This window comes from Pongo abelii, chromosome 12 (assembly GCF_028885655.2).
Source record: "Pongo abelii isolate AG06213 chromosome 12, NHGRI_mPonAbe1-v2.0_pri, whole genome shotgun sequence".
NCBI classification, from domain to species: domain Eukaryota; kingdom Metazoa; phylum Chordata; class Mammalia; order Primates; family Hominidae; genus Pongo; species Pongo abelii.
This window is the reverse complement of record NC_071997.2, coordinates 42,412,015-42,427,096: the sequence shown is the minus strand read 5'-3', so window position 1 is coordinate 42,427,096 and position 15,082 is coordinate 42,412,015. Positions and strand designations below refer to the sequence as shown.

The window sequence follows — 15,082 nt, the reverse complement described above, 5'->3', positions numbered from 1 at the left end:
GTGAAGCCTACAGAATAATGGGATAGATGGACAGAGAAGTAGTATAGTGCCAGGAAGAGGTTAATGCCAGGAGGTAAATGAGGCAGGGGAAAGGGAAAGAAAGCAATGGACACGGAGGCTATTTTAGATTAGAAAAGCCTTCCCTGATGAGCCAGCATCTGAGGTGAGAGAAACAAAACAATCCATGTAAGCACATTCTAGGTACAGAAACAAGTTTGGAATATTTGAGAGATACTAGGCAGTCTTTGTGTCTACAGTGCAGAGAGCAAAGCTGAGGATAGAAGGAGATGAGATCAGAGATATGGGCAAATGTCAAATGGTGCAGGCTACCATTAGGAATCCGGAGTTCATTCTAATTGCATTAGGAAGCCAGCTGGTAAGTCTCAAGTAGGCAGTAACATGATTAGATTTATGTTTTGAAAACATTATTGTCTAGAAGGAGAACTGGTTGAGAGCAGGCTCTGCAGTTACACACACTAAAAAGAATGGGGGTTTTGATTTAGAGGGGAAGCAGGGGAAATGGCAAGAAATAGTCTATTCAGAATATATTTTGAAGGTAGAGCTAGCAAGAATTGCTAATGCATTAGGAGTAGATTGTAAAGAATATAGTAGTCAAGGATGAATCCTAGGTTTTAAGCTTCAGAGACTGAGTGAATAGTGGGATCATATACTAAGTGGAAAGTGTGAAGGAGGAGCAGGCTGGCGTGGGCAAAGTTGGGAAGGAAATGAAAAGTTCTGTATCAAATGTGTTCAGTTTGAAACGCCTTTTAGAGATGGTGAGGGTGTCAATGGATCTAGAGCTTAAAGGAAAAGACCTATACTGGAGACACACATTTAGAAGGCATCAGTACGTAGATGGGTATTTATAACTATGTAACTAGACACGGTCTCAACCTTCGATGATTCAGATTAAAATAGGGTCGTTCATCTAAATACATCACAATAGCAACTTACCAGGAATAGAGAAGGGGACAGCAGTGCCAACTCACCTTTGGCACCAGCTGATGACTTTGCAATCCAAACGTTGCCCTCTCCATCCTCTTTCTTTCTGTTATAAGAAGCGAGAAAGAATTCTCTTTCATCTGTCCTTGAGTTACTGATTGGTGGCTGAATTCCATTCTGTGCTGGAGCAACTGGAGTCTTGAGATTGGTTGGATAAATCACATAGGATTCAGGGAACCATGTGCAGGACTCAGCCAGTTCAGGGCTTGTCTTGATTAGCCTGGCAGATGACAGAAGAGGGTCAGCCTCCCTTCAGTGCACTTTGTCACTCCCTTCAGAAAGGCCACTGCTTTCCCCCAGAGATTTTCCAGGAGGCAAAGCATGACTCGGTCTTCTGACACCTCTGTTTGCTCTTAGTCTCCCTGGACAAAGCTCAAATGCATTATTGGGGAGCACACAGCTGTTAGATGCAACTTTAAAGGCATACCCCAGTTAATTCAAAAGGTTTAATGTCCAACACTTTCGCTCTTTTTAAAATGCATCTCTAAGGAAACTTAACTGGACATAATCCTGAGCCAATACCTTTTCAACAAATATGTTGTTGAACCAGACCCATACTAAAAAAATGAAATGGGGAAGAGAGGAAAATTTAAGTAGCAAAAAGACTATCCTGGCCCAACTCTCTATGGGAGAAAAGGCTATGTAGGAATCTGAATTATCTAAAGACTTTTTAAAGCTCTTGCTTTTAGCTCAGGCTGGCTTTCGTGACAGAATAAAAAAGGTATCTTTCTAACGGAACATAGGACACCAGTGGTCATAGTGAAATATACCTCCTGCTCCCCAAATACCATAACACCACAGAAGATAAAGTCAGGCAAGGCACTTAGCACACAGGGGCTTCCCACTGCATCTACTCTGCAATCAGACCCCTGGAGCCAGAGCACTGGCATCACATTTCACAAATTAGGAACTGGGTCATGGAGAAGTAAACTTCCTAAGATCATAAAGGTAGTGAGGACCAGCCAACATGCAAGCCCGAACTCCCAAGTCTTTTTTTTTTTTTTTAAACAGCTCAAGCTACTACGAAACCCCTAAGTTTTAACTGGAAACTTGCTCTTACTCCCCAGGAATCAGAGACAGGGAGGAACCTGCCCACAGACATGCACTGGCTTTCCCTGAGCTGTGCTCCCTCTTCTGTTTAGAACAGAACTGTTAATGCCAAGTCCGTGTTAAGATTCACCTACAAAACCCAGTCTGTGAACAAATGGTGGAAATAATGACATTGTAGATAGATATCAAAAATAAATTTATTTTAAAGTATAAGGGAAAGAACTGAAAAGCTACTTGAACTTGAAGGAACAAAATAAATAAAGTTTTAACTCACTGAAAGTTCAACTCCGTATCTGCATTGTCCCATCCAGTGGCCACCAGCCAACCACATGTGGCTACTGAGCATTTGAAGTGTAGTCAGTGTGACTCAGGAACCGAATTTAAAGTTTAATTTTTTATTTTATTTATTTATTTTTTTTATTTGAGACGGGGTCTCACTCTGTCTCCCAGGCTGGAGAGCAGTGGTGCGATCCTGGCTCACTGCAACCTCCACCTCCCGGGTTGAAACCATTCTCCCACCTCAGACTCCCAAGTAGCTGGGATTACAGATGCCCGTGACCACACCCAGCAAATTTTTTTTTTGGAGACGGAGTCTCTCTGTCACCCAGGCTGGAGTGCAGTGGCGCCATCTCGGCTCACTGCAAGCTCCGCCTCCCGGGTTCACGCCATTCTCCTGCCTCAGCCTCCCTAGTAGCTGGGACTACAGGCGCCTGCCACCACGCCCGGTTAGTTTTTTTGTACTTTTAGTAGAGACGGGGTTTCACCGTGTTAGCCAGGAAGGTCTCGATCTCCTGACCTCGTGAACCACCCGCCTCCGCCTCCCAAAGTGCTGGGATTACAGGCTTGAGCCACCGCACCCGGCCCACACCCAGCTAATTTTTGTATTGTTAATAGAGACAGGGTTTCACCATGTTGGCCAAGCTGGTCTCAAACTCCTGACCTCAGGTAAACCACCCACCTCAGCCTCCCAAAGTGCTGGATTACAGGCATGAGCCACTGTGCCAGGCCTAAAATTTAATTTGCCTTTAATTTAAAAACAGATGCATTATAAAATATTTTTCCATTAAGCACAACTTTATTGATATGGTGAGATAATACTTCACTTTACTGTTGTATCGCAGCATGCACGTCAGGGCCATGTGTCATTTCTAGTATCACACACAAACACATCGCTATTCTATTCAGGGACAATAGATTGATTCAGTTCAAGTGATTTCTGTGCAGTGATGAAACATTATGATATGTTTACTATGCAGACAGCATGAGTTACAGTGCTAGCTACATATACCACAATTGGTAACTAAGGTGAAACAGAATTTCTTCCCAGTTAAAAAAATATTTGGACAAAAATTTAAAATTAAAATAAAGGCATACTACTGATGTGGAATTGAGTAGGGACACAGAAGCTAGAACTAAGACAAGGACAGTAAGAGATTAAAAAAAAAGAACTGAAAGGAGGTATGCCACAGATTCACAAGAAATGGTGACTGCAATATGCTATGGTAAAAGTAAAATGAAAAAACGGTTGTGTAAAGGAGACATTTTTAGCAAATACATAATAAATTTGATAAGTATTTTCCTCTCAATGCTCAAAAAACTTAATGAAACTAGTGGCTAAAATCACAATATCCAACACATTTTTCAAGCAAATGTTTTACAGAGTCTGGGTTTATAATTTTGGGCAACTATAAAATGGCTTGGATTCTTACACAAAAAGAAAACCATTTTAGATGCAAATGTGGTTTTAAAAAACTATTTTAAGGAAAAGCCTTAAAAATATAATTTACAAAAAATGAACAATCTTCAGCTGAGTCACAATTGCCCACAGACTACAAAACCTTTCTAACAGTATCAAAAATTGACTCAAAATTTGAAAAATATTAAGTATTTTTCTTTAGCTTTAGGTGAACTGTGTGACATAAAAGATGCTGTCCAATTAATACTTTGGGTGTTTTGCCTCAAAGGATTTCCAAATATATGATAAAATGCTGTCAAATTGCAGCTTAAAAAATATCAAACTCGGCCAGGAGTCGTGGCTCACGCCTATAATCTCAGCACTTTGGGAGGCTGAGGCAGGCGGATCACAAGGTCAGGAGATCAAGACCATCCTGGCTAACGCGGTGAAACCCTGTCTCTACTAAAAATACAAAAAATTAGCCGGGTGTGGTGGCAGTTGCCTGTAGTCCCAGCTACTCGGGATGCTGAGGCAGGAGAATTGCTTGAACCCGGGAGGCGGAGGTTGCAGTGAGCCGAGATCGTGCCACTGTACTCCAACCTGTGTGACAGAGCAAGACTCCGTCTAAAACACACACACACACACACACACACACAACCTCATAGTATAGATATTTTAAAATCTTTTACATCTGTCACAGAATTTTACCTACATGCAAAAAATTTCTTTCTATCATGACAGATAGGACTTTAGTTAGGTTGTATTAAAATATGGATTTACGGCTGGGCACAGTGGCTCACTCCTGTAATGCCAGCAGTTTGGGAGGCCGAGGCGGGTGGATCACCTGAGGTCAGGAGTTCAAGACCAGCCTGGTCAACATGGTGAAACCCCGTCTCTACTAAAAATACAAAAAACTAGCCGGGCATGGTGGTGGGTGCCTGTAATCCCAGCTACTCGGGAGGCTGAGGCAGGAGAATCGCTTGAACTGGGAGGCGGAGGTTGTAGTGAGCTGAGATGGTGCCACTGCACTCCAGCCTGGGCGACAGAGTAAAACTCCATCTCAAAAAAAAAAAAAAAGAAAGGATTTACTAAGATTTTAGAAGACTAATGTTTCCTTTACTACTTCACTTTATTGTATGATACATATTGGAAACATTTGCTTCATTGCATTATGTGTTACATATTGAAAACTTTTGTGTTAGGTTTGCTTTTTGTTTGTTTATCTGAGATAGGGTTTGGTTCTGTTGCCCAGGCTGGAGTGCAGCGGCACAATCTCGGCTTACTGCAAACTCTGCCTCCCTGGCTCAAGTGATTCTTGTCCCTCAGCCTCCCAAGTAGCTGGGACTACAGGTGCGCACCACCATGCCCAGCTAATTTTTTTTTGTATTTTTGGAAGAGGCAGGGTTTCACCATGTTGGCCAGGCTGGTCTCGAACTCCTGACCTCAAATGATCCACCTGCCTTGGCCTCTGAAAGTGTTGGGATTACAGGTGTGAGTCACCACGTCCGGCCTTGTGTTAGGTTTTCTGAAGCAGACTCTAAGTGTCATGGATACCGTTGTTAAAATGGTTCTGTATATACTCAATGATTCTCCAGTTCATGGAAACAGAAGACAATGAATTTAATGATACTGTGTTCTCTGCCAGTATTCACTGATGGAGAAGGGGAAGGGTTTTTTTAAATAAAGATTTACTTTTCAACTCCAATTCAGATTTTCTTGAAAATAAAAGGAATGTTTTCAAATCATCATTTTCACTCAGTAATTCATTATTTCAATAATCAAAATAAAAAATGACTGCCATTTGCATTTTCTTATCTATCTTCATACTGCATATAAACAAGCTAAATTTAAAGCTCCAAAGAAGGGAAAAGAAGATCTTATTTATGATCCACCCAGACAGGTGTGAGAATTTATGTTCCAACTTCATAATATAAGTTGATAATAATGATTTCACATAGTTTTACATGACTCAGTATGCAAAAAATGTTAATTGTAATAGCACTGTGAAAATTGGCTGCAAAAACTAAAAGAAATCTGAAGAACACTTTGTTGACATTGATAAATTTAGAGTTACTTTTCAATATATTCAATACATCTTTGAATTTGATATTTACAATACTGAACTAACACAGAGTTGGTGAATTTACTTAACTTGGACATTATTTTGAAAATAAGCTTCTGCTTCATAGTCAAATCAATTCTTCTAGAAAAGATGAACTAGTTTTGAAAATGTTGTGCAATATTAAAGGAAATAGATCTTTTGGCTTTCAAAGTTGTTGAAAAACTTTTATGTACAACTTGAGTACATAAATCTACTTCTTCAACCATACACTTTTTATGTAATCTAAATTCAGATCAAAGCTTTCCAATGAAAATTTACCATTTGAATTAAGATGTGCTACATATGTAAAATTCACATTAGATTTTGAAGACTGAATGATAAAAAAGAACGTAAAATATAATAGCTTTTTATATTAATTACACATCAAAATAACATTTTTGATTTATTTAGTTAAATATAATAAATTATTATTATTATTTTGAGACAGAGTCTTGCCTGTGGCCCAGGCTGGAGTGCAGTGGCACGATCTCGGCTCACTGCAAGCTCTGCCTCCTGGGTTCATGCCATTCTCCTGCCTCAGCCTCACTAGTAGCTGGGACTACAGGCACCCGCCACCACGCCTGGCTAGTTTTTTGTATTTTTTAGTAAAGACGGGGTTTCACTGTGTTAGCCAAGATGGTCTTGATCTCCTGACCTCGTGATCCGCCCGCCTCAGCCTCCCAAAGTGCTGGGATTACAGGCATGAGCCACCACGCCCTGCAATAAATTATTAATTTAATTGCAGCTGTTTCTTTTCTTTTTTTTTTTTTTTTTTTGAGAATGAGTCTCACTCTGTCTCCCAGGCTGGAGTGCAGTGGCACGATCTCGGCTCACTGCAACCTCCACCTCTCAGGTTCAAGCGATTCTCCTGCCTCAGCCTCCCGAGCAGCTGGGATTACAGGTACCCACCACCATACACAGCTAATTTTTGTATTTTTAGTAGACATGGGGTTTTACCATGTTGGCCAGGCTGGTCTCGAACTCCTGACCCTAGGTGATCTGCTCACCTCAGACTCCCAAAGTGCTGAGATTATAGGCGTGAGCCACCACGCCCGGCTTGCAGCTGTTTCTCTGCACTTATTTTAATGTGGCTACTAGGCGGTTTATAATTACATGTGTGGGTAGCATCCTATTTCTGTTGGACAGTGCTGCTCTGTAAGATGACCTTGGTTTGGAAGCCCTCATTTCCTGCACAGAACCAAGACCAGGCTCTACAGGAAGTCCTTTGCTTTTGTACCATTTCCTCATGCGCCCATTTGGGAAGTAATCAGAAATGGAGATTTATTTACATCTATACAACAGCAATAGAAGAGGAAAAGACAGCCTCTGATCTGTACCAGGAGAAGAAAAGCCCCTCAGGGTTCCAAGACTATGGCCTTGAGGCCTCAGTGAAATTTCTGAAACTCCCTGAAGTGACAGGGGGAAGGACTGGGCTGCACAGGGTCCTGCACTGAACCCCACCTAGGCTCTGGGAAGCCTCCCGAGGGTGCACAGTCACAATGGCCAGGGGTCACATTTGTGCAGATTAAAACTGTCCTGGTTTAACAGGAGTTACTATGGCCATGGGCAATCTGGCTGTCCTCTCTGAACTGCCACTTTGTCCTATAAAATCAAGGAGACTTTATTTCTAACTCTCTGGAGCCCTTTCAAGCCATACAAAATCATGGGAGAGAGACAAATGGATAAAGGGAACCATCATATCCTGGAATTACTACAAGCCCCTCACAGGACAACTGAGACAAAGATGGAAGCTGATGAGAATGATGCAACCTCCAGCCTGCATAGGTCATGTCACCGTTACAAGGTGCTATCATGGATCACACTGCATGCCTCCGAGGGGCAACAAGCAGGTACTGTCACCACCATCCATCCCCATTTTACAGATGAGACACTGGGATTCTGAGTGGTGCTCTCCAAGGTCACAGATATTTATCACACTTGGTCACGACTCCAGCCCTGTACTCACTCTGCTTCACTATAACTGCAAAATATACAAATATGGAAACCATTATTTTTTTACTGAGTCCTCTGCTTCCTACTTTATCTTTAGGGGAAAAATCATAGCAGAAAAGGTTTAATAAACATTTAACAAGAATTTCTAAGTGAATAATCTGAATAAACAAGCATGTCCCACTTCTATTCCTGATTCTATGTAACAGTCATTTGCATTCTAAATATATAAACATGTCACAAAATGACTTCAGGAAGCCTCACTCTCTTTCAGGAGTGGGATGAATCATGATAAACCCATCACAGAGAGGAGTGCGTACATAAGTTACCAGGGCCAATGAGTGAACAAAAAGCAGAAATGTTCCTGTGAGCACCCAACCTAGTAAATATCTAGAGCCCAGAAAGAAATGTTAGTGGGAAAAGAGCATTTTGCATTGAGTCATATCTTCCAGTACCTGGCTACACACACATGTTCACCAGTCATCATGGAAAGAATACTGGAGGCCCATGACAGCCCTGATTTTAGTGGCCCAACCCAGTGTTTCCCCACTGAAATAACAGTAATAGCAATGACAACTATACCAACAACAATAATAAGGAGTGCTTTCACTTATACAGTATGAACAACAAGACAGGCACTATTCAAAGCCCGTAGCTAAATTAGCTCAATTAATCCTCATAACAACCTTATGTAGTTATTATTATTTCCCCATTTTACAGCCAAGAAAATTAAGGTAGTGTCAAATACTCATGATGTACCAGGCCACTGTGCTATATAAACTTTACATGCATCACCTTATTTAATTCTCATAATAGCCTTATGAGGGAGGCACCGAGGCTTAGAGGGATGAGGAGATCTGCCCAAGCTAGTGAGAGGAAGAGCTGGGGTGAAAACTTACACTTCTGACCCCAGATCTTAATCATTGTCTAACACCATCTCCTTCCACTTTGTGATACCGTGGTGATACCTAGCCATAATCCAACTGCTCAGAGATCGGCAGTGCAGTGAATGCTCTTATACCCTGCCCAGATATCCTTTCTGAGGGACCCCTTGCAGCCATGAGAGATGGATGCTACGGGCTATATATGCCCTCCTCTGGGGACCAGCCCCTGCCCAGAAATGCCTGCGAAGCTAAGCCCTCCATCTCTTCCCACAGCCAATGGCTGACTGATACTGGAGCACAGAGGCCTGGTCCTTGCTCAAAATGTGACAACTCTGAGGTGCCATTCACTCTGGTGCTGCTTGGAGTCAGGAGAGGCAAGACTTCGGCTGAAACCACCTCTTTACATGGTTCTCCCCCTGCCCTGCCCTGTCCTTGCTTCCTGATGGCTGTCTCTTAAGAACCCTACCCCAGGAAATCACTTACACAGGAGACCCTGAGTCAGGCTCTGCTTCTAGGAGCCTCACCTCAGAGGCAGACAGGCTTTATCAAGCACCATGTTTTGGACCGCAACCAAAGCAGCTTAGAGGAAGCTTCTGAACTGATACTTGTTGGCTTTTAAAATAAAAGTATGTTTGTCCTTTAAACAATCCCACATTTTTGCCTAAGTGCTTCATTTAGGTAAAAAATGGAAAACAGCGGTCTTAACACTTACTTCACTAAAGAAGCTTTGCGACACAGTTTGTCAGCGCCCCTGTAGTAATTCACCAACTGTACCAGCCCGGGCTCGTGACCTAGGAAGGAAAGAGGAGGCTCAGAAGGGACACAGGACAGGTGGGGAATGACAATGTCAGCCCCAGCAAGCAGGAGAGGACAGCTGTGTCATGCCCAGCTTTTCTCTCTCTCATCTCAGGATTGGCTGTTAGAAAATGGAAAATGGAACAATTTTGTTTCTCTGTCCCCAGGGACCCTCTTTTGCTCGGTATTCTGCTGGCAACCTTCATTCTCCCCACAGTGGATATTATATCAACATCGTAGGTTTGCCAAAACTGCTGCTACCTTTGTTTGTTTTTTCTTGTTAGGCTACAGGGTATTGAGGGTATTTTTCATTTCACCTCTCCCTGACTGCACACTGCATTCCGCTCCTGGCTTAACACATGCAGACTTGTCACTCTGTATAGTAAAGCTACTTTAACAGTCATGCTTTCCACATCTGTAACTTGGCTGTCTACACCAAGGAAGGAAGGAGAACTAGAATGATGCTGGTCTCACGCAAGTCTATCTCTGCAAGCTTCTAGGAGGTGAAGGAAAGTAGTGGAGAGGCCATGTCTACAAAATCAGAAGCCCTGAGAGCTTTCTTCTATGCCGCATTCCACGGGGAAACTCATTTTCAACAGCTCTTATTACATGTGGCCTTTTTTTTTTTTTTTTTATAGAATTAGAGCAGAAAGGACACAAAGAAAAACAATTTTTATTAAAAATAAAAGGTGTTTCCAGCCGGACACAGTGGCTCATGCCTGTTATCCCAGCACTCTGGGAGGCTGAGGCGGGTAAGTCACCTGAGATCAGGAGTTCAAGACCAGCGTGGCCAACATGGCAAAACCCTGTCTCTACTAAAACACAAAAAATAGCTGGGCGTGGTGGCACACACCGGTAATTCTAGCTACTTGGGAGGCTGAGGCATGAGAATCACTTGAACCTGGGAGGCAGAGGTTGCGGTGAGCCGAGATCCCACCACTGCACTCCAGCCTGGGCGACAGAGCAAGACTTCATCTCAAAAATAAAATAAAAAATGTTTTGTTTCAAATCTTAATAAAACACACTGTATTTCCAGTAACAAAATCAAAGTGAGACCAAACAAAGGAATTTTCAGTTGAAAATGCCAGAAGAAAGAATAATTTCTCTGAGAATGGCATACAGTCAAATCAAAAGTTTCAGGCAGGCATTAGCTGGCTCTCACTGGTCTCCCTGAGCAGATTCCCACCTGAACTGCCTACGTTCTTATCCACAGGGCACCTGCCTTCCTGAACCTTTAAATCTTCCTGGCTCTATAAATCTTCTCCTCGGCTTTCATGTAGTACACTTTAAGCAAAAGGTAAATATCCCTTAACAGTGATGGCATATAACCAATTTTGTTGTAGGATGCTGTTTTCTTTCCCATAAAAACCAAATGTTGGCCGGGCACGGTGGTTCACACCTGTAATCCCAGCACTTTGGGAGGATGAAGTGGGCGGATCACCTGAGGTCAGGAGTTCGAGACCAGCCTGACCAACACGGCGAAACCTTGTCTCTACCAAAAATCCAAAAAATTAGCTGGCCATGGTGATGCGCACCTGTAATCCCAGCTACTTGGGAGGCTGAGGCAGGAGAATTGCCTGAACCCAGGAGGGGGAGGTTGCAGTGAGCCGAAATTGTGCCACTGCATTCCAGCCTGGGCGACGGAGTGAGACTCTGTCGCAAAACAAACAAACAAAAAACAAAACTACAAAAAACACACACACACACAAACAAAAAGCTCAAATGTTTACTGATCATCTCCTGAATTTGTGGTATCTGTTCAGGATTCAAATTCTGGAGGCTTCTGCTTCTCATTCCTAGGCTTAAGCACCAGGGTAATGCCAGTCACTCTTACCTCTGCCTGGGCAGAGCCATGTTTATTGTTTTTAATGTTAGGATTCCACCTAAGCTTTCACAGCTAGGCACTGCCAAGAATATAGAGGCAAGTCAGGAAGTCTGGAAGGGGAAGTGGACAATGCAAGGAAGAAATAATTGTTCTCAACTATAAGCAATTCTTCCTCTCCTTTCAGATCATGAATTCTCTTTGCTAGGGTCTTCCTGACACCGGTTAACAAAAGGGAGTCTCCAGGCACAGTCACCATATTCTAAGATTTCTGGGTGTTCAAATGGGTCCTTCCATGGAGTCACCATTCTACATCATAAACTTGTATAACAATGAAAAGTTGTCCCAGGTACTATTCGAAAGAAAAAAATTCAGCAACTTTACACTGCAGCTCTTCATTCCTCCAACGATTTGAGTTTTACACAGCCCCCTCCCAAAGGCTCTGTCTATGGAAGCTCATAAATGACCAGTCAATTCCAAACGGCCCGTATTCAGTTTTTACCCATTTGAATTCTGACCACACCTATTTCTAAAAACTGTTTTCTCTCCTGGACATAGAACATTGCTCTCTCTGGGTTGCCCTCCAAGGCAGAGGTGACTCTTCCTCCGTATCAATTCTCCCCTTGTCTTTGGAATACAATTGGCCCCCACCTCTGGTGAATTCTGGCAAGGAACATGGCTCCCCGGAGAGAAGCTGCAATTCCCAGATGACTGTGCAGAGAGGGAGGCCATGAGACTATGCTCAGGTCAATAGGATGCGAGTTGAACCGATCTGGGCAACTTCTGGATGACATCACTTACAAAGGAGCCGCTAGTCCCCTCCTATCTCCTGCGCTTTCCTACCCGTGGACATGTGGGTATGGTGGTACCCAGCCAGCTTCAACCATGTGGATGAAGGTAATTCCCTCGGGGAGAGCAGGGAAGACAGAGAGGGCGAACGCAGCCTCGTGTAAGATCTTAATCCAATGCAGAACTGCGAAAACACATTATTTGGGGAAACTAAGGAAAGGTTTATAATCAGACATCCCTCCACACTTCCCTGGGCTAAGGTCTCTTCTGCAGCTCCTGCTTTTGGAATCCAGGGGTCTTTTCCAAATCCTCTGATCGTTCCTCCGCGCCTTCGGGTGGCAGAAGCCTCAGGGGTTTCAACACCTACAGCTCCCCCTCCCGCGCCCACGCCAAGCAGGGAGAAATCCTTAGTGCAGAAGAGCTGCAAGATGACTCCAGCCGACGCCAGCCGCCGGCTTTGCGGAGCAGCGCCCCGCGCGGCGGACCTGCCAAATTTGGGGGCTTCGGCCCGGGGGAGCAGCTATACTCGCGCCTCAGGTCCCAGCCCCGGCGGCCAACGTCTCCCGGGCTGCAGGGACCGGTCATTGTCAGGAGGTGGCTGCGGCCCCGAGTGGCCGCCCCGCTACTCCGACTCTAAATCCAAGTTAGGAGACAAGAAAGCATTAAAAGCGACAGGTTTCGATCTTTCTGGATCCGTTTTTGATATGCCCGAGAAGCGACAGAGGGGAAAATTTATGACCTTTAAAAACAAAAGCGCTGGTTCTAACGGGCCGCGGGAAGCACGCAGGGCCGCTCCGAGGAGGGCAGACGGGAATTGGGGAAGGGCTCACCCAGTCTCCCGAAGGGCAGCCGATTTCTCTCTCCCAACATCAGGTTGAATCTGGGGTTGTCTCGCCGCAGCCTCTTCCAGTGACCGGTGGCGAGAAGCAGCCGGGAGACCTCGGCGTAGACGCTGCTGTTCTCATCGCGTACCACGAAGGTGTACATGGCGAAGGGCCGCGCGCCCGCGCCGCCGGGCAGCCGCCGCAGGGACCAGCCGGCCGAGAAGGCGGCTCAGCGCGGACCCCGCCCGGGCGCCCGCCGCGGCCCGGCCCCCGCTGCCCGCCCCGGCTACCGCGCCTCTCGGGTGCCGGCGGCGCCGCGCCCGGGCGCCCGCGCGTCTGCCGGAGAGGAAAGCGCCGCTCGCACGCCCGCCCACCCCGGCGCGGCCCCGCCTCTGGCCCGTGATTCCGCGCGGTCCGGCCCCGCCGCGCTCTGGAGGGGCCCGTGGGCCGCGGCGCGCCCTTTCCGTACCCTCCCCAGGGCGGCGGCGGCGGCGCAGGGTTGGAGACCCGCGGCGGTGGGCGCGGCTTTACTGCAGCGCGCGGACTGTGCAGTGGAACCGGAGCCCGGGCCTGGGGTGGTTCCTTCCGAGCCCAGGGTCGCAGCCGGGGGGCGGTGCCGGCGGAAGATCCCAGTTTGCAGGGCTCGATCTGGGTTTTCCTTCTATCGCCAAAGGACCTTTTATGGATAAAACCCAGAAGTTCTAAGGCCCGGTCCTGTGGCCTAGTGAAGAAGCGCTTCCTCTTCCTCTTTGCTTAACGACTACGGAGACTCGAAGCGTCGGTTTTGTTTGGGTCGAGTGCTCCTTCCTTCGGCTGAGACCAGGATGGCGCACGGCCAAGGGGATGACCTTAGACTCTGCTGGTGGAAGCAGGTCCCGAACCGACCCCTTGGAGCCCTGGGCTCCGCTCTCTTCCTGCCTTTTACCGGCATTCAGCCACTTGCTTTCCCTTCTCCGGACCTCGATTTCCCCTTATGAGCGGCGGAGAGTGGCTCTTAAAAGTCCCTTCGGTTCTGATAGCCCACTCTGAAGACTATGCTGCTGCATTTGAGGGACAAAGAGAAGACAATGATCATCGGAGTTCCCACAAACTTCCTACACTCCCTCATAAATTACCCACATCAGCCCTGCGCCTTGCATCTTTTACTCTCCTTTAGATAAAGAACACCCTGGGGCCTCTCCCCTTCCTGTTCCCCGATGCTCACGGTAACTACCCGAGCACATTATAAAAGCGCCCTTCTCCTTCCCATCGTTGCCCAAATTCCGCAGGGCCGCCAGGCACTCACTCGCCTGTCTTGCGCACCGGCTCCACCTGTAGGCAATCGCTGGCTGTGGGAGAGCCTGGTCAGAGCAGAAATGGGGCAGACTTAGAGGTGCTGGGTGCTTGCATTCCCTCCCAGCTGCTCTCCCTCCACGAGGGATAGAGTTGGTCGAGAATGCCCTGGCTCCCTCGCCCTCCGCACGTGCCCTGCGGGGAGGCATGTGTCCTAGGCGTACTGCAGTGGTCCTCTGTAGGGTACGGCTGCAGTTGTCCACAGCTGTAACTTGCTCATCAAGGCATCTTCTGTTGGCTTCCTTCCTTTCCCTGACTACTGATGTTTCTTGGGATCACCTCCCAAAAAACTACTGTACTTGCGCTCAAATTCTTGTTCCAGGGGGCACCGTTTGGGGGAACTCGAGCCAAGACGCTGTATTTGCCGCTCTTAACAGCTGATCACCTTGAAAGTGACGTCCACTCCCACCATGCTGCATCCATTCCTCCTGCGACTCCTACTGACGACTCCTGCGCCACAGGTGGCTTCTCTCTGCCACTCCACAACCGTGGATCTCATTAGGAACACCAGTGACCTTTGAATTTCCAAATCCAGAAGCTACCTTTTTCCTTTTTCTCACTTTTTGTAGTGAGCACCATTTTTGTTTCTTTTAGCTGTAGTTTCTGTATGGTACTACTTATTCCCCACCCCACTTTTTTTTGAGACAGGGTCTCACCATATTGCCCAGGCTGGTCTCGAACTCCTAAACTCAAGCCATCCTCCCACCTCAGCCTCCCAAACTATTGGGATTACAGGCGTGAGCCACCACACCCAGCTTATTCCCTTTTCTTTGTAAGGTAACTCATCTTTCCTCCTTGGAACGTGTGTGTGTGTGTGTGTGTGTGAGATAGGGAGTCTTGCACTGTCGCCTGGGCTGG

The 15,082-nt window shown here is 46.1% G+C and overlaps 1 protein-coding gene across 4 annotated transcripts in view; it reads right to left on the bottom strand.

Moving 5' to 3' along the window:
- The window catches only part of TTL (tubulin tyrosine ligase), a 54,927-nt gene extending 41,682 nt beyond the window's left edge, over positions 1-13,245 (bottom strand). For 2 of the 4 annotated variants that reach the window (XM_054547935.1, XM_024242608.3), the window contains exons 1-3: positions 12,899-13,245; positions 9,375-9,453; positions 990-1,222 (exon numbers count right to left, since the gene is read on the bottom strand). In XM_054547935.1, the coding sequence (XP_054403910.1) occupies positions 990-1,222; positions 9,375-9,453; positions 12,899-13,055 (469 nt within the window). In that variant the 5' untranslated portion in view covers positions 13,056-13,245. The remainder of the gene's footprint in view (positions 1-989; positions 1,223-9,374; positions 9,454-12,898) is intronic. The other 2 variants (XM_003780400.4, XM_054547936.2) reach the window with 1 other exon arrangement.
- Between the last annotated feature and the right edge of the window lie 1,837 nt (positions 13,246-15,082).